This window comes from Ornithodoros turicata, unplaced genomic scaffold (genome assembly GCF_037126465.1).
Source record: "Ornithodoros turicata isolate Travis unplaced genomic scaffold, ASM3712646v1 ctg00000945.1, whole genome shotgun sequence".
Classification (NCBI taxonomy): Eukaryota; Metazoa; Arthropoda; class Arachnida; order Ixodida; family Argasidae; genus Ornithodoros; species Ornithodoros turicata.
In genome coordinates, this window is record NW_026999421.1 from 370639 (window position 1) to 398112 (window position 27474).

At 46.0% G+C, this 27474-nt stretch overlaps 2 protein-coding genes and 1 long non-coding RNA gene across 3 annotated transcripts; 2 read left to right on the top strand and 1 right to left on the bottom strand.

Annotated features, from left to right (window-relative positions):
• Window positions 1–411: 411 nt before the first annotated feature.
• LOC135375792 (uncharacterized) lies at window positions 412–2282 on the top strand. The gene is made up of 4 exons (XR_010417390.1): window positions 412–547; window positions 1080–1152; window positions 1912–1959; window positions 2029–2282. It is a non-coding gene; the product is annotated as an uncharacterized LOC135375792 (long non-coding RNA).
• Window positions 2283–5596: 3314 nt separating this feature from the next.
• Window positions 5597–6624, bottom strand: LOC135375778 (zinc finger protein 233-like). Its single transcript, XM_064608414.1, has 3 exons — window positions 6568–6624; window positions 6391–6490; window positions 5597–6066 (listed from the first exon to the last, which is right to left on the bottom strand). Exons 1-3 carry the CDS (start codon window positions 6622–6624, stop codon window positions 5597–5599), a joined length of 627 nt encoding a protein of 208 aa, XP_064464484.1.
• Window positions 6625–23635: 17011 nt separating this feature from the next.
• Window positions 23636–24663, top strand: LOC135375779 (zinc finger protein 233-like). Its single transcript, XM_064608416.1, has 3 exons — window positions 23636–23692; window positions 23770–23869; window positions 24194–24663. Exons 1-3 carry the CDS (start codon window positions 23636–23638, stop codon window positions 24661–24663), a joined length of 627 nt encoding a protein of 208 aa, XP_064464486.1.
• The last annotated feature ends 2811 nt before the right edge of the window (window positions 24664–27474 follow it).

Sequence of the window (27474 nt, forward strand, 5' to 3'; positions counted from 1 at the left end):
TAGCGAATCAATGCACCACGCAGCAATTTCCACGCGCTGTATAATCTGAATCCCTCTCGTCTCGTTCATGGCCATAACCTTGTCATCTTGTTTACGGTTGATGTCGAATTTTGTTTTATTTTTGATATCCCACGTGCACACGTGGCTGTGAACGCGTGCTTGCAAAGGAAATGCAATGTACAAGGTACAGGTAGGTTAGTTGTAGTTGTACGAGGTAGGTTAGTTTTTGTATTTTACGTGCACATGTGGTTGTGAACGCGTGCTTGCAAAGGAAATGCCATGTACAAGGCACAGGTAGGTTAGTTGTAGTTGTACAAGGTAGGTTAGTTTTTGTATTTTACGTGCACATGTGGTTGTGAACGCGTGCTTGCAAAGGAAATGCCATGTACAAGGTACCTACTGGAAAGTCAATTCTCGTCGGGGACTTTTCAGAAATCTCATTGATACAGATATTTATGAAGGAATCACGTACACCTGTATGGAGTGTCCTATAAAAGCCAGGCAGTTCCGATAGTGTACATACATCTGAAATATCCTCTCTATACAGGTAAGCACTTCTTTGAGAGATAACCGCTTTTTATTACTTCCTGTACTGTACTAGCATGGTTCTCTGTTTGAAGTACTTTGCGTTGGCTATTATGTGGTGTAATGCAATTGAATACATCTAATCACTTCGTAACCACGGCTCCTTTGGCACAGTTCTAACCCTACCACGTTTGTGATATGATAAGATGTCGGTCTGTTCCTCCTTCAAAATATCTCGACTCAAAGATGACTCTGAAAAACGAGGGCGTTGGAAAAAAAGACTCCTGTAATAGTATCCATTTATCGCCAGAAAAGCGTATTCTCAGCGTCAACGTCAAAGTTTTAGAAGCCTAACCTTAAATTCTAAACTCGCAACTCATTCTCCACACGAGACAGTTCATGTTCTGAGGCTGGAACACATGTCTAGAAGGACAAACACAAACGTGTTCATCATTTCTTTAATCATTTTTCACTTTCACGGAGGAAGCGAGGTTTCTACCGAAACTATTTGTGAGGACTTCAAACAAACAAGCTCTTTTATTCTCTTTCTCCAGGAAAGTTTCAACGATCTCTTCGTGGACACAATGACGCCTCTACGTTTCGCTGTTGTCTTCGTCCTCCTCTTTGGTAACACTAATATGGGATCTAATATAGGATGTTGTGAAAGTTTGATCAAACCAAAAGTTCCACTTCGAGAGCTGCGGTAGTTTGCAACCGACAATTATTCTACCATGTCTACTATGTGGGGATGTCCTAGGATAGTACAAGAACCAGTAATTTATCCAGACCCTCTGCACCCCCCTAAAACTCCCCAAATGTTCTGTGACGCCCCCTACATTTTCGACGTGTGTATCCCCTACAGAGAGTGCCCTTAGGATTCTGGTTTAGATACATCACAGTGATGATATGTTATGATAACGTAACCATAATAATGACGCACCCCCCATTTTTTCCAACACCCCTCCACGCTTAGAATTCTGGGTAAACCACTGAAAAGAACACACGGTGTTGGAAACATTGGCGGGTTCCGAACTAGGGTTTTTGTCCCCGTCTTTTACCCCTAGCGGATTGCTCCAGGATAATTCAGCTTTAGTTAGGTTGAAAAGTATGGCGAAACTGACTGAAAAACACCGATATACACCCCCCCTATCCTTTCCTTTTTCCTTGAACATGTCCTTCGCCCTAAGACAGCAGAAAGTTTTCTACACGAAGGCTTTCCTCGTCATTCGGTAACACGTTCAGAGAGATGAGGTAGTCACGTGAACAGGTGCCCAGGACGCGTAACAAGCTGTCGAAAGCGCGTGACGTAACAGCTCACCTGGTGCGATCCAAGTTGCGGGGAACTTGAGAGTGCGAGAAACTCGAAAACTTCCCTTTCTTTTTAAGGTGTATTTGTCGCCAGTGAAGCTGCACCTGAAGGACACGAGCTTGAACGTAAGTTCCTTTGGAATTATTAACGATGTTACCGTATAGCCATCATTGTGAGGACGTTTCCCTTTGCAGGTCGTGACGATGACTTCGGTGTCTGCACTTGTGTTCAGGGTATTACATGCCCTCATAACATCCCTTGCACAAAGTTTAGCGAGTGTAAGAAATGCTTCGTTCTCGGTGGACTAAAACATGACTGACCGGCAACCCTTAACAACGAAACGATCAACTGCACGTATATGAAATAAGAGTCCCTGGCATTCTCTTTCACCAACATGATCATGGGTGGCGGGAACTTTTGAGGGCAATAAATTGTACTAAGCAGCAGACGTTGCGTTCGTTTATTTCTCTTTCGATTTTCTCTACGACTGCATTTTCATCGGATCCCGTGCGCCTGCACAACTGCACGCCGTGCAGCGATAACAACACATGCCGTCTGAAAGCCCAGCTTTACTGCGTAACACTCTCGCCATCAACCATTTTGCCGAACGATACATTTATCGGTTCACAGAAGAGTGGATCCTTTTTCTAAGGATTATCGTATACATTTACTCGAACACGTAGAGACTGACCAAGGTAAGGTCAGGAAAATCTTCACCTGACCTAACCTTGGTCAGTCTCTACGTGTTCATATCTATACATAAACTGACCCACTCGCCAAAGTGTAAAAAATTCATAAAAGGCAGTCCTTACCTGACCCTGGCCAGTCTCGACGGGTGCATGTTCTACATGAACCGACCCACCCCAAGTGTGAAATACGTAACAGGGTGTAGAGGCCTAAACTTGGTCAGTCTCAACGGGTGCATATCCCACGTGAAGTGACTCAATCTACAACGCATGAAAAATATAGAAGGCTCTACACTGTAAACTTTTTCACACCTTTAAAGGTGTGCGCTATGCACATTCAACCTGGTTGCGTAACATTGCATCTCCATGATGATATTTTACAAAATTTGGAAAGCCTTACTAAAGATCAAGTGTCAATGCAAATCTTGCTTTCATTATGTCTTGCATATCGTAGGTACGAGCTAATGCATATATGCATCGCTATCGATAATCGAGCACGCGCAAGTGTCTACAGTACTGTTGAACAATGTTGAGATGTTGCAGGACTGAATTTTTGGAGGACAGACAACACTCGAGTAAAGAAAATTTGTGGGAAACCGTGCTCCATTATGATGTTACCAAAATTACACCTAAAAAGGCGTGCGCCATGCACGTTATTACACCTTTAAAGGTGTGAAAAGATTTAGAGTGTAGTAACCTACCCCTGGTCAGTCTAGACGGGTGCATATTCTACGTGAACTGACCATCTCCACGACGTCTGAAATACACAAAAGGCTCTGAAAGGCTCTACACGAACTGACCCACTACCACACGTGTAACTAACGACCCAGCACACCATTAATCAGGTTCCTACAGCTTGGGACAAAAGTTTAGCAACACCGGTGTGCAGTATTTCTCCAATGGAGCGACAATCTAGTAGCAAGCAGGAGTGGGCACACATACTGAGAGATGGAAGGAATAGCCGGCCACCCGTTTCTTATTCGATCTCTTCGTTCTCCTATGAAGAAATGGGCAGGCGCCGTGTTCCGTAAACTTTTGCCACAAAGCTGTACAACAACAGAGCATATGAAATGAATCTGCGGCACAGTGCCAGGTCCCGATTCAACATGACTCGAACACACACAGGCGACTAAAATAACTGATCGTGTACTTACGAATAAAACGTGTTCCCATGACAGAGCTGCTTTCTGTTCGACGAGAGCCGAAATCGGGACAGAAACACGTTACCATATACGTCGTTTCTACGAAGGTGCTCACATTTCCACAATAAATGACTTTCGAAAAGCGAAATCACACGGAGAGCAGCGCGAGAAACAAAGTCTCGCAAAACCGAAACTTTAGAGAGGATCACGTGGTGAACAGGAGACAATGGCGATTTTGAACCGTGCGACCGCTAGACGGCGGCGACGCTCGTCTGGAGGGAAGAGCCGCTCCTGGTGTTTGCTTCCTCCATGAATACTGCCCCAGCGTGAAAGAGATGTAGACGCCTGAAACTCACCTGGAACTCGAGTCCTGATCGGCGATGATGGAATAGACGCATCAGATGTGCTGGAGAGCTCGTGGGTCCAGGAGTAAAGGTACACCAGCACAACAACATGAACGACATCCTAAAGAAGAATTTGGTCCCTCGGATCAATTTCCATTTTCGGTAACGAACCATACGTGTTTCAACGAGACTCGGCGCTAGCTCACAAAAGCAGCGATGGTGCACGGCTGGAGCAGAGGAAGTCTCAGTGATTTCATCTCGGCACAGGAGTGATCCCCATACAGTCCTCATCTCAATCACTCTTATCTGCGGAGTATAATAAGCACGGACATGTTGTACTCCTGACTGCAGACTCCTTCGAGTCTCATTCGAGGAAGGCGTGGGACAAAATGGATGACTACTACCTGCGACACATACTGTCAACTCCTTCCTGCGTCGTCATCTGCGAGTGCATCCCTAACAGAGGCGATGCAGTTAACAGGTCTGATTTATTTCGAGTAAATGTATTACGTTGAGCTGAAAATATTAGAAAATACGAATTATACAACTGATGAGTGATTATTGAGGACAATCCGGATACAGCTTCACCACGCGACACACGCAAGGCCAATCACTGCACAGATCTGAGGATAATCCAATAACGTCAAGTAAGAGGGGAGTAGTTGTAGTGTCGAGTTACTCCCTCGCATAAAAAGCGTTCCCCCGAGACTGAGGACACCAGCGATAGAACGTCGGACAGCCCCATCGGCGGCTGTATCATTGCACCGTTTCTCAAGAAACCCCTTCTCCTCGCAAGGCGGGACTAGTTGTAACTGCCGTAACGAACGTTTCTCAACTGTACCTGAAGCGTCAGTCACGAGAACATTTATTCATTAATTAAGCCAGCGCTGTCTCGTGTAACAAACATCACAACCACATTTAGTCTCTCACACAACACACAACTGTCTCACAGTGATCGCTCCATACATGTCATTCCACAGGCACTGGGTTTCCTTCTGACATCCATCACCACCCAATCCAGCTTCAATCCAACTTTTTTTCAAACTCACTCAGTCTGTTCATGTATGCGAGTTTAAAAATATCGAACAGAAATAAAATATGGTGTCATACAGCATTGCCTCTCTGTGCACTAGGATGTACTTGTTCAGGTGTCCGGGTAGAGGACAACGGAATTGACACTGGGACGGCTGCTTTCTTGCATAAATGCATCGTTTCTATCCCAAGTGCCTCATGGCCACTTGTCAAGTTTGAAGTTTACGCTCTCGCTGAACAAGCTGACGCTCTGCTAGCAGCTTGTTCTCTGGATAGTATGTGTTTGTACTGTGGCTGAACCCAGCAGGACAGAGGTTGCATTTCTGTGGCTTCACGCCCATAGACGTCTGCCTATAAAGATGCAGGTTCGTGGTCTGCCTCAAGTTTGCAAAACAGAGAATGCTCCTGTATGACTTCTCGCCCCACGCCGTGGTTGTATTCTGCGGGACAGAGGTCCCACCTTTATGGCTGCTCCCCCATGTGTGTCCGCCTGTGATGCTGTAGGTGCTTGCTCTGGCTGAACTGCGCACGGTAGACATGGCACTTGTATGGTTTCTCTCAAGTGTGTGTCCGCTTGTGGTCCCGTAGGTGCCCGCTCCGGCTGAACTCCGCAGGGCAGACACCACACTTGTATGGCTTCTCACCAGTGTGTGTCCTCTTATGACACTGCAGGTTACTTCTCTGGATGAACTCTGCAGGGCAGACATCGCACTTGCATGGCTTCTCGCCCATGTGTTTCTTCTTGTGATGCTGCAGGTGCGTACTCTGGATGAACTCTGCAGGACAGAGGTCACACTTGTATGGCTTCTCGCCAGTGTGTGTCCTCTTGTGGTCCCGTAGGTGCCCGCTCCGGCTGAACTTTGCACGACAGACATCGCACTTGTATGGCTTCTCACCGGTGCGTGTCCTCTTACGGCGCTGCATGTCACTGCTCCGGCGGAACTTTGCAGGGCAGACGTCACACTTGTATGGCTTCTCCCCATTGTGTGTCCGCTTGTGCAGCCGTAGATGCGCATTCCGGTTGAACTCTGCAGGACAGAGATCGCACTTCCATGGATTCTCGCCAGTGCATCATCTTGTGGCGCTGCAGGTGCGTGCCCTGGATGAACACTGCAGGACAGAGACCGCACATGTATGTCTTCTCATCAGTACGCTTCGAAACGTGGCGTGGTTCTCGTGGCTGACAGACTGTGAGAATGCAGAGGGACACACGTCACACCCGAAACCCTCCTCTCCCATCTGAACATTTGGTGGAGGAGTAGCAGGACACTTTTCAGACTCATTGCGACAGTGTGCAAACATGTGGTGTTTCGGTCTGGCTTTGAATGTGCATGCAAGTCCACATGACTTGCTCTTTTCTGGAGGTCGTTCCGTGGGTGGATCTTCCATAGTGACTACTGCAGTGTTGTTTAATCGTTTCGTCGCTTCAACCGTTGCTTTGCTGATCTTGAACTGCGCATTTGAGAAAGTGCAACCTGGAGATACTTGATCACAAGTGCCTCTTGGCTTGTTCTTAATATGGAGGGTACCGGTGCTTTCTCTTGCTGCTGAAATTTCAAAAATCGGGCGAACCAGTCCAACCGCATCTCTAGTTCACAATTTTTGAAAAACCAGATGGCACCACGTTCGCTGTGCTTTTTCAGGCTCTCCTCGTCAGACTTCGCAAATCATCCCCATTGTGCACGATTGAAGTTGCAAGTTTAAAGTGGCTCGTCCCCTCTCATATTTGCTGAAAGGTCAAGTGCCGGTCCTTCAAACATATGCCCCGAGTCCCATTCAGAACAGTCATGGCCTTCTGTTTCTTTTCTTTTCGTGTATAAGTACTTTTTTTAAACGTACTAGCAATTCATGAATTCACTTTTTGGACTTGGTGAAGCCTAGCGTAAGTGGAAAGGGTTCCTTTGATTCTCGCGATGCGCTATCACCCCCTCCTTCGTTTCTTTATCGCAACGAGGCGTCAGTGGAGAGATCTTGAAGCATTAGATGATATTTGGCAGGTCGGAAGGCCTTTACGATAACGGCTCAAAAAATATGATAAGACAAGCACCTGATTCCTTTATAGTGGCTCGCATCACGTTACTGATCTTGAACATCACAACCTAGAGCGTGGTTTTTGTAAGGCGTGTCCGACGTGCAAGGATCAATAATGGGTGCTTCTTTGTGATTACGTATTAGTGCCACGGAGGAACGTTCGGTGTGAGCAACACATAGCAGAAGACCCGTGTGAGCTCTTCGAGCTGCTGATGTTTACTCTTGTTCGCTCTTTCATTGATGTAATGGCAGTGTTAACGGAATTGTACCAGCACGCTTCTTTGTGTGACATAGGAGTAAACCGGTCTTCTGCTGTCTAGATGTTGGTGCGTACAGATGTTCCAAGAAGCAGCGTGGACAGCGAAGGAGTGAATGCACAAGGGTTTTGATGTGGGCACTGGGATGATTTCAGAGAGAAGTGCGCCGACATTCGGCGGAAAATTGTGGCGTAGCCCATCGGTAGTTGGATTCGAACAGGCCGCTTCATATTCTTACGCACGCCCTTTACTATATCGTCAACGAGCGGACGCCCCTTCCCGCTCCGCCATGCCTGTAGTCACTCAGTGTGCCACAACGCGCCTCACGTGATGTCGTCCACGTCGTCATGGCAACACGCCTGCCACGGAGATACAGTGTAGGCCAGTGTCTCTCAAACTGAGAGTTCCAACCACCAGGGTTATCGTGACACATTCAGCGGAGAAGGGGGGGGGAGAAGCGAACCAGCTCAGAAACAATAAAGAACAGAAGTCCATAGACCATGAAAGATGAAAGTCACTGAAAAGGTTAGCTAGCTGTAGAAGTCGAACCCACATCTTCTGGATTACCGGTCCAGGGCTCTACCAGTTGAGCTAAGCTAACACGCCTCCCCAGCGACTTCCACGGGCGCGTCATCTGAAGGGAAAAATCAGCCACTCTCTCTCACTCATCCTCTTCTCACTCTTTCGTTTTTGCTCACTCATACACATATTCATACGACGGGATCAGTAGTAATGTATCAGCTCAAGAAGCCGGCAAGTCACATCTTCGTCTGGACGCCATTAATTAGCAATTAGAGCTAATTGGGACCCCCCACATTAATCGGGACCCTCCAGAGAGTCATTACACTAATTGGGGACCATCTAAGACACGTCCAGACGAAGATGTGAGTTGCCGGCTACTTGAGCTGATAAAAAATAAAAAATAGGTAGAAAATAAAATGAAAAGATAGAGATAGAGTGGAGAGAAGGAGTTTAGTTGAAGATCAACGACGTCATCTTGAAGAAAGCGGCCCGGAACGGCCGCTGACCGTCGCTGGGCGGCGGAGCACAGAGGCAGGTTGCAAAGCATCGCAGCACCAGTTCCGCACATCCTGTGACGTCAGCTGTGACGTCATCATGGCATGTCTGGGCAAGTTAGGACAGCTCTGGACATGCAAGGAGAAAAACACTCGTAATACAGAGGCTGGGAAAGCAAGAGTATGCAAACCATCAATAGCTAACAAGAAAAAACAATTAGTTACACAACAAATGAGCCCACCAGAACAGGAGCGCAGAACCATGCGACTGCTCCATCCGAGAGGCAGGCAGAAACTGACTCGTAATGCTTTTTTGTCCTGTATAAAGCCCCGCAGCTGCACCCCCTAGCGGTTACTTTCTCAACTAATCTCACAACAAAATTATTAAGAATCACGCCAGCGCTACTCCCGGTCCCAAGGCAGAAGATGATAGAAAATGGCGGGAATGCCCGGACAACAGCAACCAGCACTGGCACGAAAATCGCAAACAAAGCGGGAACAAAGTTGACGAAAGCATTAGTTACGCAACAAATCACCTCACCACAGCAGGAGCGCAGACCGATGCGACTGCTCTCGTCGACAGCCAGGGATCAAGTGACGACGGAGCGAACGATCGCACGTCTTCTCCCAACGAGAGCCAGAGGTGGACTGACGTAAGCGCCACTCTACGGGTGCTACGCATGCGCGCGCTCGTAGCGCCCTCTGCGCGCTCCTACCGCCACCTGCGAGAGGCTAAGAGAGAAGAGCATTCCTGCGCCCCCTGCTGCCCGTTCTCATTGGTCGTGAGGCTAAGTGAGAAGAGCATTCCTGCGCCCCCTGCTGGCAGTTCTCATTGGTCCAGACATCATCCTATTGTCTCAGGGCTACACTGTTTTTTTCCACTAATGCTCCTTTGGTCAATCTGCAGTGAAGCCACGGTATGACGTCATCATGCACCTGCGTGGCTCAAGGACGCGTGCGCTCTAGACAGGGGACCTATTATTTATTGAATCACTATCCCAAGATTATTTCCTTTATTCTTCTATAACGATTGCATAGGAAACTATTGCAGAAGAGCACCATGCATGAAAACTGATCGTAGGAATTCCAAAGTCTTACTAAATGAGACTTGCAAAAGAACAAAACATCCTAACATGTAACTCCATCAATGGCTAATAAGAGGACTAGGCACTCAACAAATCAACGCGCGCAGAACTCGGGGCAGCACTATCGTCAAGACGACAATGTTCCTTGTCAAAAAAGAAAAAAATACTAAGCGTCAACAAAGGAAAGCATGCATATCGGGGCATATCAGGACACGTCAGGACAAATCGTACGACTGCTGGGCAACAGAGGAAAACAAACACTTGAACAGAGTGAAAAAGGCACTCACCATCATTTTTCCCGTTCACAGCATTCCCTCATTGTAAATCCGCTCGTCACAAAATCCACCTGCATCGTCGAACACCATTCACCAGTGACGAACCACGCATCCGCACCCCATCAGAGGCAGACAGAACCCCACCGAAGCTACGCTCTTCCACTGACGGCCAACGCCAGGAGCAGAATTTGCGTGTCGAGACCCGTCAGTGTCCAAGAGAGAAGTGAATCCTTGCGCCCCCTGCAGGCCGTTCTCATTGGTCGTAACGTCATCCTATTGTCTCAGGGCTACACAGTTTTTTTCCACTAATGCTCCTCTAGACAAGGTCAACCTGAAACAATAGTCTCTCGGTATGCGGTCATCATGCAGGTGCGTGGCTCAAGGACGCGTACGCTCTAGACAGGGCACCTGTTATTTATTGAATCACTATCCCTAGATTATTTCCTTTATTCTACTATAATGATTGCGTAGGGAACTATTGCAGAAAAACACCATAGACAAGAGGAGATTGTAGCATTTCATTCCCAAAGTCTTACTGTACAGGAAAAAAAAAAAAATGGTTCAGCAAGACATAAAGTCACACACCTGTCCCCCTCGCGGTTACTCTCTGAACTAAATGAATCGCAAAATTATTAAGAATAGCTCTACTCCCATTCAAGGCAGCACTATCGTCAAGAATATGCCTTGTACAAAAAGAAAAAAACTACATGCAGAAGGAAAGCATGTCAGAACAAGCCCAGGCATGTCAGCACATGTTTGTCAGACAAGGGGGGAAAAAGCGAAAAGAAACAAAGAAGGAAACCAGCATCAAACTATTTCTAAGCACACGCACTCCTCTTATTCAAAAACAGTGCTCATCATAAATCTGCCCAGGACAATACACACTATTTTTCTATTGCCACACTTTTTTCCAGTAACGGTCAATGCATTGCTACAGACTGTGTGACGTCATCACATCCTGTCTGAAGAAGAAGAAGACATCGGCAAAGACTCCTATTATTTATTGAATCGCAAGATTATTTCCTTTGTCCTACTCTTAATGACATTCATTCTCTCATTAAAATTCAACAAAAAAGCACCCTACATATTAACGATTTTCACCCCAAAGGCTCATCATGGTCATTAGAATTACAGTAAACTACCACTGCTCTTTTAAAATAATAATAAGTGAAACCACTCAACATCACCTCCAGGCTTATGTAATACATGACCCTTTCTATGCTCACACATTCGTTGTCTGAGGCTACACCTGCGAGCAAAAAAGGCTCGGAAGCCGAGTGGGCAAAGTTCCATTCGCGCATTGCGAGCATAAAGGCGGGAAAAGCCTGGGAGCAAAGTTCTATTCGCGCATTTCAAAGCACAAGACAGAACGCCTTTACGGGAACACGATAGCATTCCTATACTATATTAATGATTATTGCATTGCAGTTTAGAAAAACTACAACTAAACTATAATTTTAGGAGCCCAACTTTCTATGGAAACTATAATTGCCCTATTACTTGGATCGCTACTAATGAAGCGCTCCAATTTTTTCTCTCTTCCCATTTCAGCCTTGTCATGCAGGGAAGCAGACTCATATCCAAAATAATTAATTTACACTGAGGGTGCCGTGCTTCAGGAATTCCTATCCTGCGCTCAGATGCAAGCATTTCTTCACGGATACCTTTAACAGCTGACTTCCTCAACATATCGAACACCCAACAAAATCAAACAAACAACCCCACTTCCACTGGTAGAACACTATTTAGCTTTTACGCAGGAGGCTTTCTTCTACATAAAAAGTAGAGAAAATAAGAAAAGAGCAGCAAAAAATTGCGTGCACTTTTGCTTGACTTGAAAAACCTGAAGCATATGCCAATAAACCAAGAAAAAGACACTCATGTCTGGTATCTGATAGTGCCACATACACAGACGCATTGCCCTTGCGTAAAGAAAGCACAGGACAGGGATACACAAATATCCTTAGGTGAGCAGGGAAAAGGCTTAAGACCTCAGGTCACCACACATCGCCACGCGGCTAACACAACATGACACCAACAACATACTAGCGGCGGGAAGAACTGCAACACTGCTAAACAAGTCCAGACATGCCACGATGACGTCACAAATCAGGGGAAAAAAAAGCACACGCATGCACGCACAGAGGACAACGCATTAAACACACGGAGCGCTCAGGAATAATCGTAGCGTTACCGCACATTGCTACGAAGCTCAACGTCTAACACAAGACGGCAGCAACAAGATATTAAAGGATAAAAATTGCAACACTACTGAACAAGTCCAGACATGCGACATCGCATACAAAACACTGCTCATCGGGGAAAAGGCCTAAGCCCGCGGCGGATCATCATAGAGCATACACAACTTCATTTTTCTATTTCGCGTAAACTAAACGCGGTCTGCTTGGAAAACGACGTACAGATTTTCTTAAGGAGCAGAGAAATATATCTACTCCGTGCTCAGATACCAGCATTTCTGCTCAAAAATCTGCAAAATTAAGCACTGCTTACTTCGTCAAGATATCGAACAAAATCAAACAAACAACCCCACTTCAACTGGTACAACACTATTCAGCTTTTACGCAGGAGGCTTTGTTCTACATAAAAAGTAGAGAAAATAAGAAAAGAGCAGCGAAAAATTACACGCATTTGCGCTCCAATAGCTGTAACTGCAAGAAACCGTAGCGCACGCCAATAAACTGAGAAAAAGACACTCATGTCTGGTATCTGATAGTGCCACATACACAGCCGCATTACCCTTGCGTAAAGAAAGCACAGGACAGGGATACACAAATTTCCTTAGGTGAGCAGGGAAAAGGCTTAAGACCTCAGGTCACCTCACATCGCCACGCGGCTAGCACAACATGACACCAACAACATACTAGCGGCGGGAAGAACTGCAACACTGCTAAACAAGTCCAGACATGCCACGATGACGTCACAAATCAGGGGAAAAAAAGCACACGCACGCACGCACAGAGTACAACGCATTAAACACACGGTGCGCTCAGGAATAATCGTAGCGTTACCGCACGTCGCTACGAAGCTCAACGTCTAACACAAGACGACACCAACAAGATATTAAAGGGTAAAAATTGCAACACTACTGAACAAGTCCAGACATGCGACATCGCATACAAAACACTGCTCATCGGGGAAAAGGGCTAAGCCTGCGGCAGATCATCATAGAGCATACACAACTTCATTTTTCTATTTCGCGTAAACTAAACGCGGTCTGCTTGGAAAACTACGTACAAATTTTCTTAAGGAGCAGAGAAATATATCTACTCCGTGCTCAGATACCAGCATTTCTGCTCAAAAACCTGCAAAATTAAGCACTGCTTACTTCGTCAAGATATCGAACACCCAACAAAATCAAACAAACAACCCCACTTCCACTGATAGAACACTATTCAGCTTTTACGCAGGAGGCTTTCTTCTACATAAAAGTAGAGAAAATAAGAAAAGAGCAGAAAAAAATTACACGCACTTTTGCTCGCATAGCTATAAGAGAGAAAAATAAAATAAAATATCGACACACACGCTAATAAACTGTGACAAAGACACCCATTTCTCCTATCAGATAATTATTGCATAATGCTAAATACTCATTTGCATTGTCCCTTCGTGAAGAAAGCACAGGACAGGGATACACAATTTATCTTAAGCGAGCAGGGAAAGTCACTTCTACTCGAACAGCTTAATACCATAAAGTCTGAATTTTTGCAAAGCAAATAAAGCTTGAACAGCGCTACGAACGTGACAGGCACATACTAACAAACAAACAAACACTTCTTCGAGTCTGTATTATCTTTAAAAAATAACGAAAGCACACAAAAAAAATCAAATCGGCTAGGTAGCCTACCAGACGTTGTGCCTTAAAGTTGGCTGCATGCAATGCGCGGAAGCATGCTGTGAAGCCAACTTGCGGTTTTGCTGGATGCACATGAAGTCAGATTCCAATTGGAAATCGCGCTAAGGACGTGCCAAACGTGGAATTTTCGCAAAATTAATCACAATACCTGGAATTCTGTTCATTTTAGCGGGAATGCTGGCGCTTGTGCTCTATTATTCGAAATTTTCGAATATTCGAAGTTCTCGATTATCAAATTTTCGAATACGAATAGGGTTCGAATATCAACAATATTCCAACGATATCCGAAATTTCGAATATTCGTACACCTCTAGTGAATACTGACACTCATCAACATATAACAAAAAACAAACAAACAAATCCCTTTCTGATGAACTCTCCTCTGCCGAGCGGCTTTCTCCTGCTCTACCTGGATGCTGACTTTTCCCCCCCTCACCAACATTATGAGTAAAAGCAGTGAAAGAAGAAAAGAACCGCGAAAAATTACACGCATTTGTGTCACAGGACAGGGATACACAAATTTCCTTAAGTGAGCAGGGAAAAGGCTTAAGTCGTACCGCTCAGGAATAATCGGAGAATCGCCGCTTATCGCTAGGCGGATAGCGCTTGAACAGCGCTACGAACGTGACAGATACATACTAACAAACAAACAAACAAGCAACAGCAGGACCGGCGTCGGGCACTCATAAAATACCCTGCCCAAAACAAAGACTTCACCAGGTTCGCGAGGCAATTCCATTAAAAACGCTCGTCCTATACTACAGATAGCAATGCAAACGCGACTGCCCTTATTTTTTAAAACCACTATTTCACGCAATAGTACATAAATGTATCACTCGTGTCACACGAAAAGGCAAACACTTACCTGTCAAGTGGGGTCCCAGCGCGTGCGCGCGCGCACACACACACACACACACTAACATTTTCACACTCACAAACACAAAGTCTATTTTCACAACCACATAAATCCATATTATTCCTCAGGTCAATAATTATCCTGCCATCGCCAAAAGACGGCACAGACATGTATGCTTACGCAAGACAATCGGTCCTCGTTCCGGATGTAATAGGATATCGTCACTCGGCCGGCGCGAACCAATAAAGAAAGAAAGGAATGCATCTTCGCTACGAAGAAAACGGTGCCGTGCTTCTACGCAGCGATCATTATAGAGACGCGTAAATGTGAACATCATTCGCTACACACTGTAGCTCTAATCATTTTTAAACCAAACCAAACCGTGTTCATAGGTCTTCACTAAATAGGTGAGCCGATAATGACTCAAAATAAAATAAAATAAAATAATCATTCCATCATCGCTGGCTGCAAGCTTGGGTACCCAACAGAGCAGCGCGCTCCTATCAACACACCTTGGGCTGACCTTACACACCCGAAGCCTTTTCTGAATACAATCTGCCGGCGCTGGAATAAAAGATTTATCGCGAGGGTACTACGATGTCAGCTCTGTTGCTGTTTAAGTGATAAAACAGTGCGCCCGAACCGCGAAGCGCACGCGCGGGCCCGGTCTCGCGGTTTGGACTCGCGACGCGCGCGATTCCCCGCGGCGCGAGCGCAACGCGGACCCGTTCTCGCGGTTTGGACGCGCGCGATTGCCCGAGTAAGCGCACTGTTTTATCACTTAAACAGCAACAGAGCTGACATCGTAGTACCCTCGCGATAAATCTTTTATTCCAGCGCCGGCAGATTGTATTCAGAAAAGGCTTCGGGTGTGTAAGGTCAGCCCAAGGTGTGTTGATAGGAGCGCGCTGCTCTGTTGGGTACCCAAGCTTGCAGCCAGCGATGATGGAATGATTATTTTATTTTATTTTATTTTGAGTCATTATCGGCTCACCTATTTAGTGAAGACCTATGAACACGGTTTGGTTTGGTTTAAAAATGATTAGAGCTACAGTGTGTAGCGAATGATGTTCACATTTACGCGTCTCTATAATGATCGCTGCGTAGAAGCACGGCACCGTTTTCTTCGTAGCGAAGATGCATTCCTTTCTTTCTTTATTGGTTCGCGCCGGCCGAGTGACGATATCCTATTACATCCGGAACGAGGACCGATTGTCTTGCGTAAGCATACATGTCTGTGCCGTCTTTTGGCGATGGCAGGATAATTATTGACCTGAGGAATAATATGGATTTATGTGGTTGTGAAAATAGACTTTGTGTTTGTGAGTGTGAAAATGTTAGTGTGTGTGTGTGTGTGTGCGCGCGCGCACGCGCTGGGACCCCACTTGACAGGTAAGTGTTTGCCTTTTCGTGTGACACGAGTGATACATTTATGTACTATTGCGTGAAATAGTGGTTTTAAAAAATAAGGGCAGTCGCGTTTGCATTGCTATCTGTAGTATAGGACGAGCGTTTTTAATGGAATTGCCTCGCGAACCTGGTGAAGTCTTTGTTTTGGGCAGGGTATTTTATGAGTGCCCGACGCCGGTCCTGCTGTTGCTTGTTTGTTTGTTTGTTAGTATGTATCTGTCACGTTCGTAGCGCTGTTCAAGCGCTATCCGCCTAGCGATAAGCGGCGATTCTCCGATTATTCCTGAGCGGTACGACTTAAGCCTTTTCCCTGCTCACTTAAGGAAATTTGTGTATCCCTGTCCTGTGACACAAATGCGTGTAATTTTTCGCGGTTCTTTTCTTCTTTCACTGCTTTTACTCATAATGTTGGTGAGGGGGGAAAAGTCAGCATCCAGGTAGAGCAGGAGAAAGCCGCTCGGCAGAGGAGAGTTCATCAGAAAGGGATTTGTTTGTTTGTTTTTTGTTATATGTTGATGAGTGTCAGTATTCACTAGAGGTGTACGAATATTCGAAATTTCGGATATCGTTGGAATATTGTTGATATTCGAACCCTATTCGTATTCGAAAATTTGATAATCGAGAACTTCGAATATTCGAAAATTTCGAATAATAGAGCACAAGCGCCAGCATTCCCGCTAAAATGAACAGAATTCCAGGTATTGTGATTAATTTTGCGAAAATTCCACGTTTGGCACGTCCTTAGCGCGATTTCCAATTGGAATCTGACTTCATGTGCATCCAGCAAAACCGCAAGTTGGCTTCACAGCATGCTTCCGCGCATTGCATGCAGCCAACTTTAAGGCACAACGTCTGGTAGGCTACCTAGCCGATTTGATTTTTTTTGTGTGCTTTCGTTATTTTTTAAAGATAATACAGACTCGAAGAAGTGTTTGTTTGTTTGTTAGTATGTGCCTGTCACGTTCGTAGCGCTGTTCAAGCTTTATTTGCTTTGCAAAAATTCAGACTTTATGGTATTAAGCTGTTCGAGTAGAAGTGACTTTCCCTGCTCGCTTAAGATAAATTGTGTATCCCTGTCCTGTGCTTTCTTCACGAAGGGACAATGCAAATGAGTATTTAGCATTATGCAATAATTATCTGATAGGAGAAATGGGTGTCTTTGTCACAGTTTATTAGCGTGTGTGTCGATATTTTATTTTATTTTTCTCTCTTATAGCTATGCGAGCAAAAGTGCGTGTAATTTTTTTCTGCTCTTTTCTTATTTTCTCTACTTTTATGTAGAAGAAAGCCTCCTGCGTAAAAGCTGAATAGTGTTCTATCAGTGGAAGTGGGGTTGTTTGTTTGATTTTGTTGGGTGTTCGATATCTTGACGAAGTAAGCAGTGCTTAATTTTGCAGGTTTTTGAGCAGAAATGCTGGTATCTGAGCACGGAGTAGATATATTTCTCTGCTCCTTAAGAAAATTTGTACGTAGTTTTCCAAGCAGACCGCGTTTAGTTTACGCGAAATAGAAAAATGAAGTTGTGTATGCTCTATGATGATCTGCCGCAGGCTTAGCCCTTTTCCCCGATGAGCAGTGTTTTGTATGCGATGTCGCATGTCTGGACTTGTTCAGTAGTGTTGCAATTTTTACCCTTTAATATCTTGTTGGTGTCGTCTTGTGTTAGACGTTGAGCTTCGTAGCGACGTGCGGTAACGCTACGATTATTCCTGAGCGCACCGTGTGTTTAATGCGTTGTACTCTGTGCGTGCGTGCGTGTGCTTTTTTTCCCCTGATTTGTGACGTCATCGTGGCATGTCTGGACTTGTTTAGCAGTGTTGCAGTTCTTCCCGCCGCTAGTATGTTGTTGGTGTCATGTTGTGCTAGCCGCGTGGCGATGTGAGGTGACCTGAGGTCTTAAGCCTTTTCCCTGCTCACCTAAGGAAATTTGTGTATCCCTGTCCTGTGCTTTCTTTACGCAAGGGTAATGCGGCTGTGTATGTGGCACTATCAGATACCAGACATGAGTGTCTTTTTCTCAGTTTATTGGCGTGCGCTACGGTTTCTTGCAGTTACAGCTATTGGAGCGCAAATGCGTGTAATTTTTCGCTGCTCTTTTCTTATTTTCTCTACTTTTTATGTAGAACAAAGCCTCCTGCGTAAAAGCTGAATAGTGTTGTACCAGTTGAAGTGGGGTTGTTTGTTTGATTTTGTTCGATATCTTGACGAAGTAAGCAGTGCTTAATTTTGCAGATTTTTGAGCAGAAATGCTGGTATCTGAGCACGGAGTAGATATATTTCTCTGCTCCTTAAGAAAATCTGTACGTCGTTTTCCAAGCAGACCGCGTTTAGTTTACGCGAAATAGAAAAATGAAGTTGTGTATGCTCTATGATGATCCGCCGCGGGCTTAGGCCTTTTCCCGATGAGCAGTGTTTTGTATGCGATGTCGCATGTCTGGACTTGTTCAGTAGTGTTGCAATTTTTATCCTTTAATATCTTGTTGCTGCCGTCTTGTGTTAGACGTTGAGCTTCGTAGCAATGTGCGGTAACGCTACGATTATTCCTGAGCGCTCCGTGTGTTTAATGCGTTGTCCTCTGTGCGTGCATGCGTGTGCTTTTTTTTCCCCTGATTTGTGACGTCATCGTGGCATGTCTGGACTTGTTTAGCAGTGTTGCAGTTCTTCCCGCCGCTAGTATGTTGTTGGTGTCATGTTGTGTTAGCCGCGTGGCGATGTGTGGTGACCTGAGGTCTTAAGCCTTTTCCCTGCTCACCTAAGGATATTTGTGTATCCCTGTCCTGTGCTTTCTTTACGCAAGGGCAATGCGTCTGTGTATGTGGCACTATCAGATACCAGACATGAGTGTCTTTTTCTTGGTTTATTGGCATATGCTTCAGGTTTTTCAAGTCAAGCAAAAGTGCACGCAATTTTTTGCTGCTCTTTTCTTATTTTCTCTACTTTTTATGTAGAAGAAAGCCTCCTGCGTAAAAGCTAAATAGTGTTCTACCAGTGGAAGTGGGGTTGTTTGTTTGATTTTGTTGGGTGTTCGATATGTTGAGGAAGTCAGCTGTTAAAGGTATCCGTGAAGAAATGCTTGCATCTGAGCGCAGGATAGGAATTCCTGAAGCACGGCACCCTCAGTGTAAATTAATTATTTTGGATATGAGTCTGCTTCCCTGCATGACAAGGCTGAAATGGGAAGAGAGAAAAAATTGGAGCGCTTCATTAGTAGCGATCCAAGTAATAGGGCAATTATAGTTTCCATAGAAAGTTGGGCTCCTAAAATTATAGTTTAGTTGTAGTTTTTCTAAACTGCAATGCAATAATCATTAATATAGTATAGGAATGCTATCGTGTTCCCGTAAAGGCGTTCTGTCTTGTGCTTTGAAATGCGCGAATAGAACTTTGCTCCCAGGCTTTTCCCGCCTTTATGCTCGCAATGCGCGAATGGAACTTTGCCCACTCGGCTTCCGAGCCTTTTGTGCTCGCAGGTGTAGCCTCAGACAACGAATGTGTGAGCATAGAAAGGGTCATGTATTACATAAGCCTGGAGGTGATGTTGAGTGGTTTCACTTATTATTATTTTAAAAGAGCAGTGGTAGTTTACTGTAATTCTAATGACCATGATGAGCCTTTGGGGTGAAAATCGTTAATATGTAGGGTGCTTTTTTGTTGAATTTTAATGAGAGAATGAATGTCATTAAGAGTAGGACAAAGGAAATAATCTTGCGATTCAATAAATAATAGGAGTCTTTGCCGATGTCTTCTTCTTCTTCAGACAGGATGTGATGACGTCACACAGTCTGTAGCAATGCATTGACCGTTACTGGAAAAAAGTGTGGCAATAGAAAAATAGTGTGTATTGTCCTGGGCAGATTTATGATGAGCACTGTTTTTGAATAAGAGGAGTGCGTGTGCTTAGAAATAGTTTGATGCTGGTTTCCTTCTTTGTTTCTTTTCGCTTTTTCCCCCCTTGTCTGACAAACATGTGCTGACATGCCTGGGCTTGTTCTGACATGCTTTCCTTCTGCATGTAGTTTTTTTCTTTTTGTACAAGGCATATTCTTGACGATAGTGCTGCCTTGAATGGGAGTAGAGCTATTCTTAATAATTTTGCGATTCATTTAGTTCAGAGAGTAACCGCGAGGGGGACAGGTGTGTGACTTTATGTCTTGCTGAACCATTTTTTTTTTCCTGTACAGTAAGACTTTGGGAATGAAATGCTACAATCTCCTCTTGTCTATGGTGTTTTTCTGCAATAGTTCCCTACGCAATCATTATAGTAGAATAAAGGAAATAATCTAGGGATAGTGATTCAATAAATAACAGGTGCCCTGTCTAGAGCGTACGCGTCCTTGAGCCACGCACCTGCATGATGACCGCATACCGAGAGACTATTGTTTCAGGTTGACCTTGTCTAGAGGAGCATTAGTGGAAAAAAACTGTGTAGCCCTGAGACAATAGGATGACGTTACGACCAATGAGAACGGCCTGCAGGGGGCGCAAGGATTCACTTCTCTCTTGGACACTGACGGGTCTCGACACGCAAATTCTGCTCCTGGCGTTGGCCGTCAGTGGAAGAGCGTAGCTTCGGTGGGGTTCTGTCTGCCTCTGATGGGGTGCGGATGCGTGGTTCGTCACTGGTGAATGGTGTTCGACGATGCAGGTGGATTTTGTGACGAGCGGATTTACAATGAGGGAATGCTGTGAACGGGAAAAATGATGGTGAGTGCCTTTTTCACTCTGTTCAAGTGTTTGTTTTCCTCTGTTGCCCAGCAGTCGTACGATTTGTCCTGACGTGTCCTGATATGCCCCGATATGCATGCTTTCCTTTGTTGACGCTTAGTATTTTTTTCTTTTTTGACAAGGAACATTGTCGTCTTGACGATAGTGCTGCCCCGAGTTCTGCGCGCGTTGATTTGTTGAGTGCCTAGTCCTCTTATTAGCCATTGATGGAGTTACATGTTAGGATGTTTTGTTCTTTTGCAAGTCTCATTTAGTAAGACTTTGGAATTCCTACGATCAGTTTTCATGCATGGTGCTCTTCTGCAATAGTTTCCTATGCAATCGTTATAGAAGAATAAAGGAAATAATCTTGGGATAGTGATTCAATAAATAATAGGTCCCCTGTCTAGAGCGCACGCGTCCTTGAGCCACGCAGGTGCATGATGACGTCATACCGTGGCTTCACTGCAGATTGACCAAAGGAGCATTAGTGGAAAAAAACAGTGTAGCCCTGAGACAATAGGATGATGTCTGGACCAATGAGAACTGCCAGCAGGGGGCGCAGGAATGCTCTTCTCACTTAGCCTCACGACCAATGAGAACGGGCAGCAGGGGGCGCAGGAATGCTCTTCTCTCTTAGCCTCTCGCAGGTGGCGGTAGGAGCGCGCAGAGGGCGCTACGAGCGCGCGCATGCGTAGCACCCGTAGAGTGGCGCTTACGTCAGTCCACCTCTGGCTCTCGTTGGGAGAAGACGTGCGATCGTTCGCTCCGTCGTCACTTGATCCCTGGCTGTCGACGAGAGCAGTCGCATCGGTCTGCGCTCCTGCTGTGGTGAGGTGATTTGTTGCGTAACTAATGCTTTCGTCAACTTTGTTCCCGCTTTGTTTGCGATTTTCGTGCCAGTGCTGGTTGCTGTTGTCCGGGCATTCCCGCCATTTTCTATCATCTTCTGCCTTGGGACCGGGAGTAGCGCTGGCGTGATTCTTAATAATTTTGTTGTGAGATTAGTTGAGAAAGTAACCGCTAGGGGGTGCAGCTGCGGGGCTTTATACAGGACAAAAAAGCATTACGAGTCAGTTTCTGCCTGCCTCTCGGATGGAGCAGTCGCATGGTTCTGCGCTCCTGTTCTGGTGGGCTCATTTGTTGTGTAACTAATTGTTTTTTCTTGTTAGCTATTGATGGTTTGCATACTCTTGCTTTCCCAGCCTCTGTATTACGAGTGTTTTTCTCCTTGCATGTCCAGAGCTGTCCTAACTTGCCCAGACATGCCATGATGACGTCACAGCTGACGTCACAGGATGTGCGGAACTGGTGCTGCGATGCTTTGCAACCTGCCTCTGTGCTCCGCCGCCCAGCGACGGTCAGCGGCCGTTCCGGGCCGCTTTCTTCAAGATGACGTCGTTGATCTTCAACTAAACTCCTTCTCTCCACTCTATCTCTATCTTTTCATTTTATTTTCTACCTATTTTTTATTTTTTATCAGCTCAAGTAGCCGGCAACTCACATCTTCGTCTGGACGTGTCTTAGATGGTCCCCAATTAGTGTAATGACTCTCTGGAGGGTCCCGATTAATGTGGGGGGTCCCAATTAGCTCTAATTGCTAATTAATGGCGTCCAGACGAAGATGTGACTTGCCGGCTTCTTGAGCTGATACATTACTACTGATCCCGTCGTATGAATATGTGTATGAGTGAGCAAAAACGAAAGAGTGAGAAGAGGATGAGTGAGAGAGAGTGGCTGATTTTTCCCTTCAGATGACGCGCCCGTGGAAGTCGCTGGGGAGGCGTGTTAGCTTAGCTCAACTGGTAGAGCCCTGGACCGGTAATCCAGAAGATGTGGGTTCGACTTCTACAGCTAGCTAACCTTTTCAGTGACTTTCATCTTTCATGGTCTATGGACTTCTGTTCTTTATTGTTTCTGAGCTGGTTCGCTTCTCCCCCCCCTTCTCCGCTGAATGTGTCACGATAACCCTGGTGGTTGGAACTCTCAGTTTGAGAGACACTGGCCTACACTGTATCTCCGTGGCAGGCGTGTTGCCATGACGACGTGGACGACATCACGTGAGGCGCGTTGTGGCACACTGAGTGACTACAGGCATGGCGGAGCGGGAAGGGGCGTCCGCTCGTTGACGATATAGTAAAGGGCGTGCGTAAGAATATGAAGCGGCCTGTTCGAATCCAACTACCGATGGGCTACGCCACAATTTTCCGCCGAATGTCGGCGCACTTCTCTCTGAAATCATCCCAGTGCCCACATCAAAACCCTTGTGCATTCACTCCTTCGCTGTCCACGCTGCTTCTTGGAACATCTGTACGCACCAACATCTAGACAGCAGAAGACCGGTTTACTCCTATGTCACACAAAGAAGCGTGCTGGTACAATTCCGTTAACACTGCCATTACATCAATGAAAGAGCGAACAAGAGTAAACATCAGCAGCTCGAAGAGCTCACACGGGTCTTCTGCTATGTGTTGCTCACACCGAACGTTCCTCCGTGGCACTAATACGTAATCACAAAGAAGCACCCATTATTGATCCTTGCACGTCGGACACGCCTTACAAAAACCACGCTCTAGGTTGTGATGTTCAAGATCAGTAACGTGATGCGAGCCACTATAAAGGAATCAGGTGCTTGTCTTATCATATTTTTTGAGCCGTTATCGTAAAGGCCTTCCGACCTGCCAAATATCATCTAATGCTTCAAGATCTCTCCACTGACGCCTCGTTGCGATAAAGAAACGAAGGAGGGGGTGATAGCGCATCGCGAGAATCAAAGGAACCCTTTCCACTTACGCTAGGCTTCACCAAGTCCAAAAAGTGAATTCATGAATTGCTAGTACGTTTAAAAAAAGTACTTATACACGAAAAGAAAAGAAACAGAAGGCCATGACTGTTCTGAATGGGACTCGGGGCATATGTTTGAAGGACCGGCACTTGACCTTTCAGCAAATATGAGAGGGGACGAGCCACTTTAAACTTGCAACTTCAATCGTGCACAATGGGGATGATTTGCGAAGTCTGACGAGGAGAGCCTGAAAAAGCACAGCGAACGTGGTGCCATCTGGTTTTTCAAAAATTGTGAACTAGAGATGCGGTTGGACTGGTTCGCCCGATTTTTGAAATTTCAGCAGCAAGAGAAAGCACCGGTACCCTCCATATTAAGAACAAGCCAAGAGGCACTTGTGATCAAGTATCTCCAGGTTGCACTTTCTCAAATGCGCAGTTCAAGATCAGCAAAGCAACGGTTGAAGCGACGAAACGATTAAACAACACTGCAGTAGTCACTATGGAAGATCCACCCACGGAACGACCTCCAGAAAAGAGCAAGTCATGTGGACTTGCATGCACATTCAAAGCCAGACCGAAACACCACATGTTTGCACACTGTCGCAATGAGTCTGAAAAGTGCCCTGCTACTCCTCCACCAAATGTTCAGATGGGAGAGGAGGGTTTCGGGTGTGACGTGTGTCCCTCTGCATTCTCACAGTCTGTCAGCCACGAGAACCACGCCACGTTTCGAAGCGTACTGATGAGAAGACATACATGTGCGGTCTCTGTCCTGCAGTGTTCATCCAGGGCACGCACCTGCAGCGCCACAAGATGATGCACTGGCGAGAATCCATGGAAGTGCGATCTCTGTCCTGCAGAGTTCAACCGGAATGCGCATCTACGGCTGCACAAGCGGACACACAATGGGGAGAAGCCATACAAGTGTGACGTCTGCCCTGCAAAGTTCCGCCGGAGCAGTGACATGCAGCGCCGTAAGAGGACACGCACCGGTGAGAAGCCATACAAGTGCGATGTCTGTCGTGCAAAGTTCAGCCGGAGCGGGCACCTACGGGACCACAAGAGGACACACACTGGCGAGAAGCCATACAAGTGTGACCTCTGTCCTGCAGAGTTCATCCAGAGTACGCACCTGCAGCATCACAAGAAGAAACACATGGGCGAGAAGCCATGCAAGTGCGATGTCTGCCCTGCAGAGTTCATCCAGAGAAGTAACCTGCAGTGTCATAAGAGGACACACACTGGTGAGAAGCCATACAAGTGTGGTGTCTGCCCTGCGGAGTTCAGCCGGAGCGGGCACCTACGGGACCACAAGCGGACACACACTTGAGAGAAACCATACAAGTGCCATGTCTACCGTGCGCAGTTCAGCCAGAGCAAGCACCTACAGCATCACAGGCGGACACACATGGGGGAGCAGCCATAAAGGTGGGACCTCTGTCCCGCAGAATACAACCACGGCGTGGGGCGAGAAGTCATACAGGAGCATTCTCTGTTTTGCAAACTTGAGGCAGACCACGAACCTGCATCTTTATAGGCAGACGTCTATGGGCGTGAAGCCACAGAAATGCAACCTCTGTCCTGCTGGGTTCAGCCACAGTACAAACACATACTATCCAGAGAACAAGCTGCTAGCAGAGCGTCAGCTTGTTCAGCGAGAGCGTAAACTTCAAACTTGACAAGTGGCCATGAGGCACTTGGGATAGAAACGATGCATTTATGCAAGAAAGCAGCCGTCCCAGTGTCAATTCCGTTGTCCTCTACCCGGACACCTGAACAAGTACATCCTAGTGCACAGAGAGGCAATGCTGTATGACACCATATTTTATTTCTGTTCGATATTTTTAAACTCGCATACATGAACAGACTGAGTGAGTTTGAAAAAAAGTTGGATTGAAGCTGGATTGGGTGGTGATGGATGTCAGAAGGAAACCCAGTGCCTGTGGAATGACATGTATGGAGCGATCACTGTGAGACAGTTGTGTGTTGTGTGAGAGACTAAATGTGGTTGTGATGTTTGTTACACGAGACAGCGCTGGCTTAATTAATGAATAAATGTTCTCGTGACTGACGCTTCAGGTACAGTTGAGAAACGTTCGTTACGGCAGTTACAACTAGTCCCGCCTTGCGAGGAGAAGGGGTTTCTTGAGAAACGGTGCAATGATACAGCCGCCGATGGGGCTGTCCGACGTTCTATCGCTGGTGTCCTCAGTCTCGGGGGAACGCTTTTTATGCGAGGGAGTAACTCGACACTACAACTACTCCCCTCTTACTTGACGTTATTGGATTATCCTCAGATCTGTGCAGTGATTGGCCTTGCGTGTGTCGCGTGGTGAAGCTGTATCCGGATTGTCCTCAATAATCACTCATCAGTTGTATAATTCGTATTTTCTAATATTTTCAGCTCAACGTAATACATTTACTCGAAATAAATCAGACCTGTTAACTGCATCGCCTCTGTTAGGGATGCACTCGCAGATGACGACGCAGGAAGGAGTTGACAGTATGTGTCGCAGGTAGTAGTCATCCATTTTGTCCCACGCCTTCCTCGAATGAGACTCGAAGGAGTCTGCAGTCAGGAGTACAACATGTCCGTGCTTATTATACTCCGCAGATAAGAGTGATTGAGATGAGGACTGTATGGGGATCACTCCTGTGCCGAGATGAAATCACTGAGACTTCCTCTGCTCCAGCCGTGCACCATCGCTGCTTTTGTGAGCTAGCGCCGAGTCTCGTTGAAACACGTATGGTTCGTTACCGAAAATGGAAATTGATCCGAGGGACCAAATTCTTCTTTAGGATGTCGTTCATGTTGTTGTGCTGGTGTACCTTTACTCCTGGACCCACGAGCTCTCCAGCACATCTGATGCGTCTATTCCATCATCGCCGATCAGGACTCGAGTTCCAGGTGAGTTTCAGGCGTCTACATCTCTTTCACGCTGGGGCAGTATTCATGGAGGAAGCAAACACCAGGAGCGGCTCTTCCCTCCAGACGAGCGTCGCCGCCGTCTAGCGGTCGCACGGTTCAAAATCGCCATTGTCTCCTGTTCACCACGTGATCCTCTCTAAAGTTTCGGTTTTGCGAGACTTTGTTTCTCGCGCTGCTCTCCGTGTGATTTCGCTTTTCGAAAGTCATTTATTGTGGAAATGTGAGCACCTTCGTAGAAACGACGTATATGGTAACGTGTTTCTGTCCCGATTTCGGCTCTCGTCGAACAGAAAGCAGCTCTGTCATGGGAACACGTTTTATTCGTAAGTACACGATCAGTTATTTTAGTCGCCTGTGTGTGTTCGAGTCATGTTGAATCGGGACCTGGCACTGTGCCGCAGATTCATTTCATATGCTCTGTTGTTGTACAGCTTTGTGGCAAAAGTTTACGGAACACGGCGCCTGCCCATTTCTTCATAGGAGAACGAAGAGATCGAATAAGAAACGGGTGGCCGGCTATTCCTTCCATCTCTCAGTATGTGTGCCCACTCCTGCTTGCTACTAGATTGTCGCTCCATTGGAGAAATACTGCACACCGGTGTTGCTAAACTTTTGTCCCAAGCTGTAGGAATCTGATTAATGGTGTGCTGGGTCGTTAGTTACACGTGTGGTAGTGGGTCAGTTCGCGTAGAGCCTTTCAGAGCCTTTTGTGTATTTCAGACGTCGTGGAGATGGTCAGTTCACGTAGAATATGCACCCGTCTAGACTGACCAGGGGTAGGTTACTACACTCTAAATCTTTTCACACCTTTAAAGGTGTAATAACGTGCATGGCGCACGCCTTTTTAGGTGTAATTTTGGTAACATCATAATGGAGCACGGTTTCCCACAAATTTTCTTTACTCGAGTGTTGTCTGTCCTCCAAAAATTCAGTCCTGCAACATCTCAACATTGTTCAACAGTACTGTAGACACTTGCGCGTGCTCGATTATCGATAGCGATGCATATATGCATTAGCTCGTACCTACGATATGCAAGACATAATGAAAGCAAGATTTGCATTGACACTTGATCTTTAGTAAGGCTTTCCAAATTTTGTAAAATATCATCATGGAGATGCAATGTTACGCAACCAGGTTGAATGTGCATAGCGCACACCTTTAAAGGTGTGAAAAAGTTTACAGTGTAGAGCCTTCTATATTTTTCATGCGTT

Excerpts from the sequence above, each read along its gene's own strand:
- LOC135375778 (XM_064608414.1), bottom strand. The coding sequence starts at position 6,624 with ATGCGGTTGGACTGGTTCGCCCGATTTTTGAAATTTCAGCAGCAAGAG. Across the intron at positions 6,491-6,567 it reads AGCAGCAAGAGAAAGCACCG|TTCAAGATCAGCAAAGCAAC; the intron begins GTACCCTCCATA and ends TCAAATGCGCAG. Across the intron at positions 6,067-6,390 it reads GGAACGACCTCCAGAAAAGA|AGTTCAACCGGAATGCGCAT; the intron begins GCAAGTCATGTG and ends TCTGTCCTGCAG.
- LOC135375779 (XM_064608416.1), top strand. The coding sequence starts at position 23,636 with ATGCGGTTGGACTGGTTCGCCCGATTTTTGAAATTTCAGCAGCAAGAG. Across the intron at positions 23,693-23,769 it reads AGCAGCAAGAGAAAGCACCG|TTCAAGATCAGCAAAGCAAC; the intron begins GTACCCTCCATA and ends TCAAATGCGCAG. Across the intron at positions 23,870-24,193 it reads GGAACGACCTCCAGAAAAGA|AGTTCAACCGGAATGCGCAT; the intron begins GCAAGTCATGTG and ends TCTGTCCTGCAG.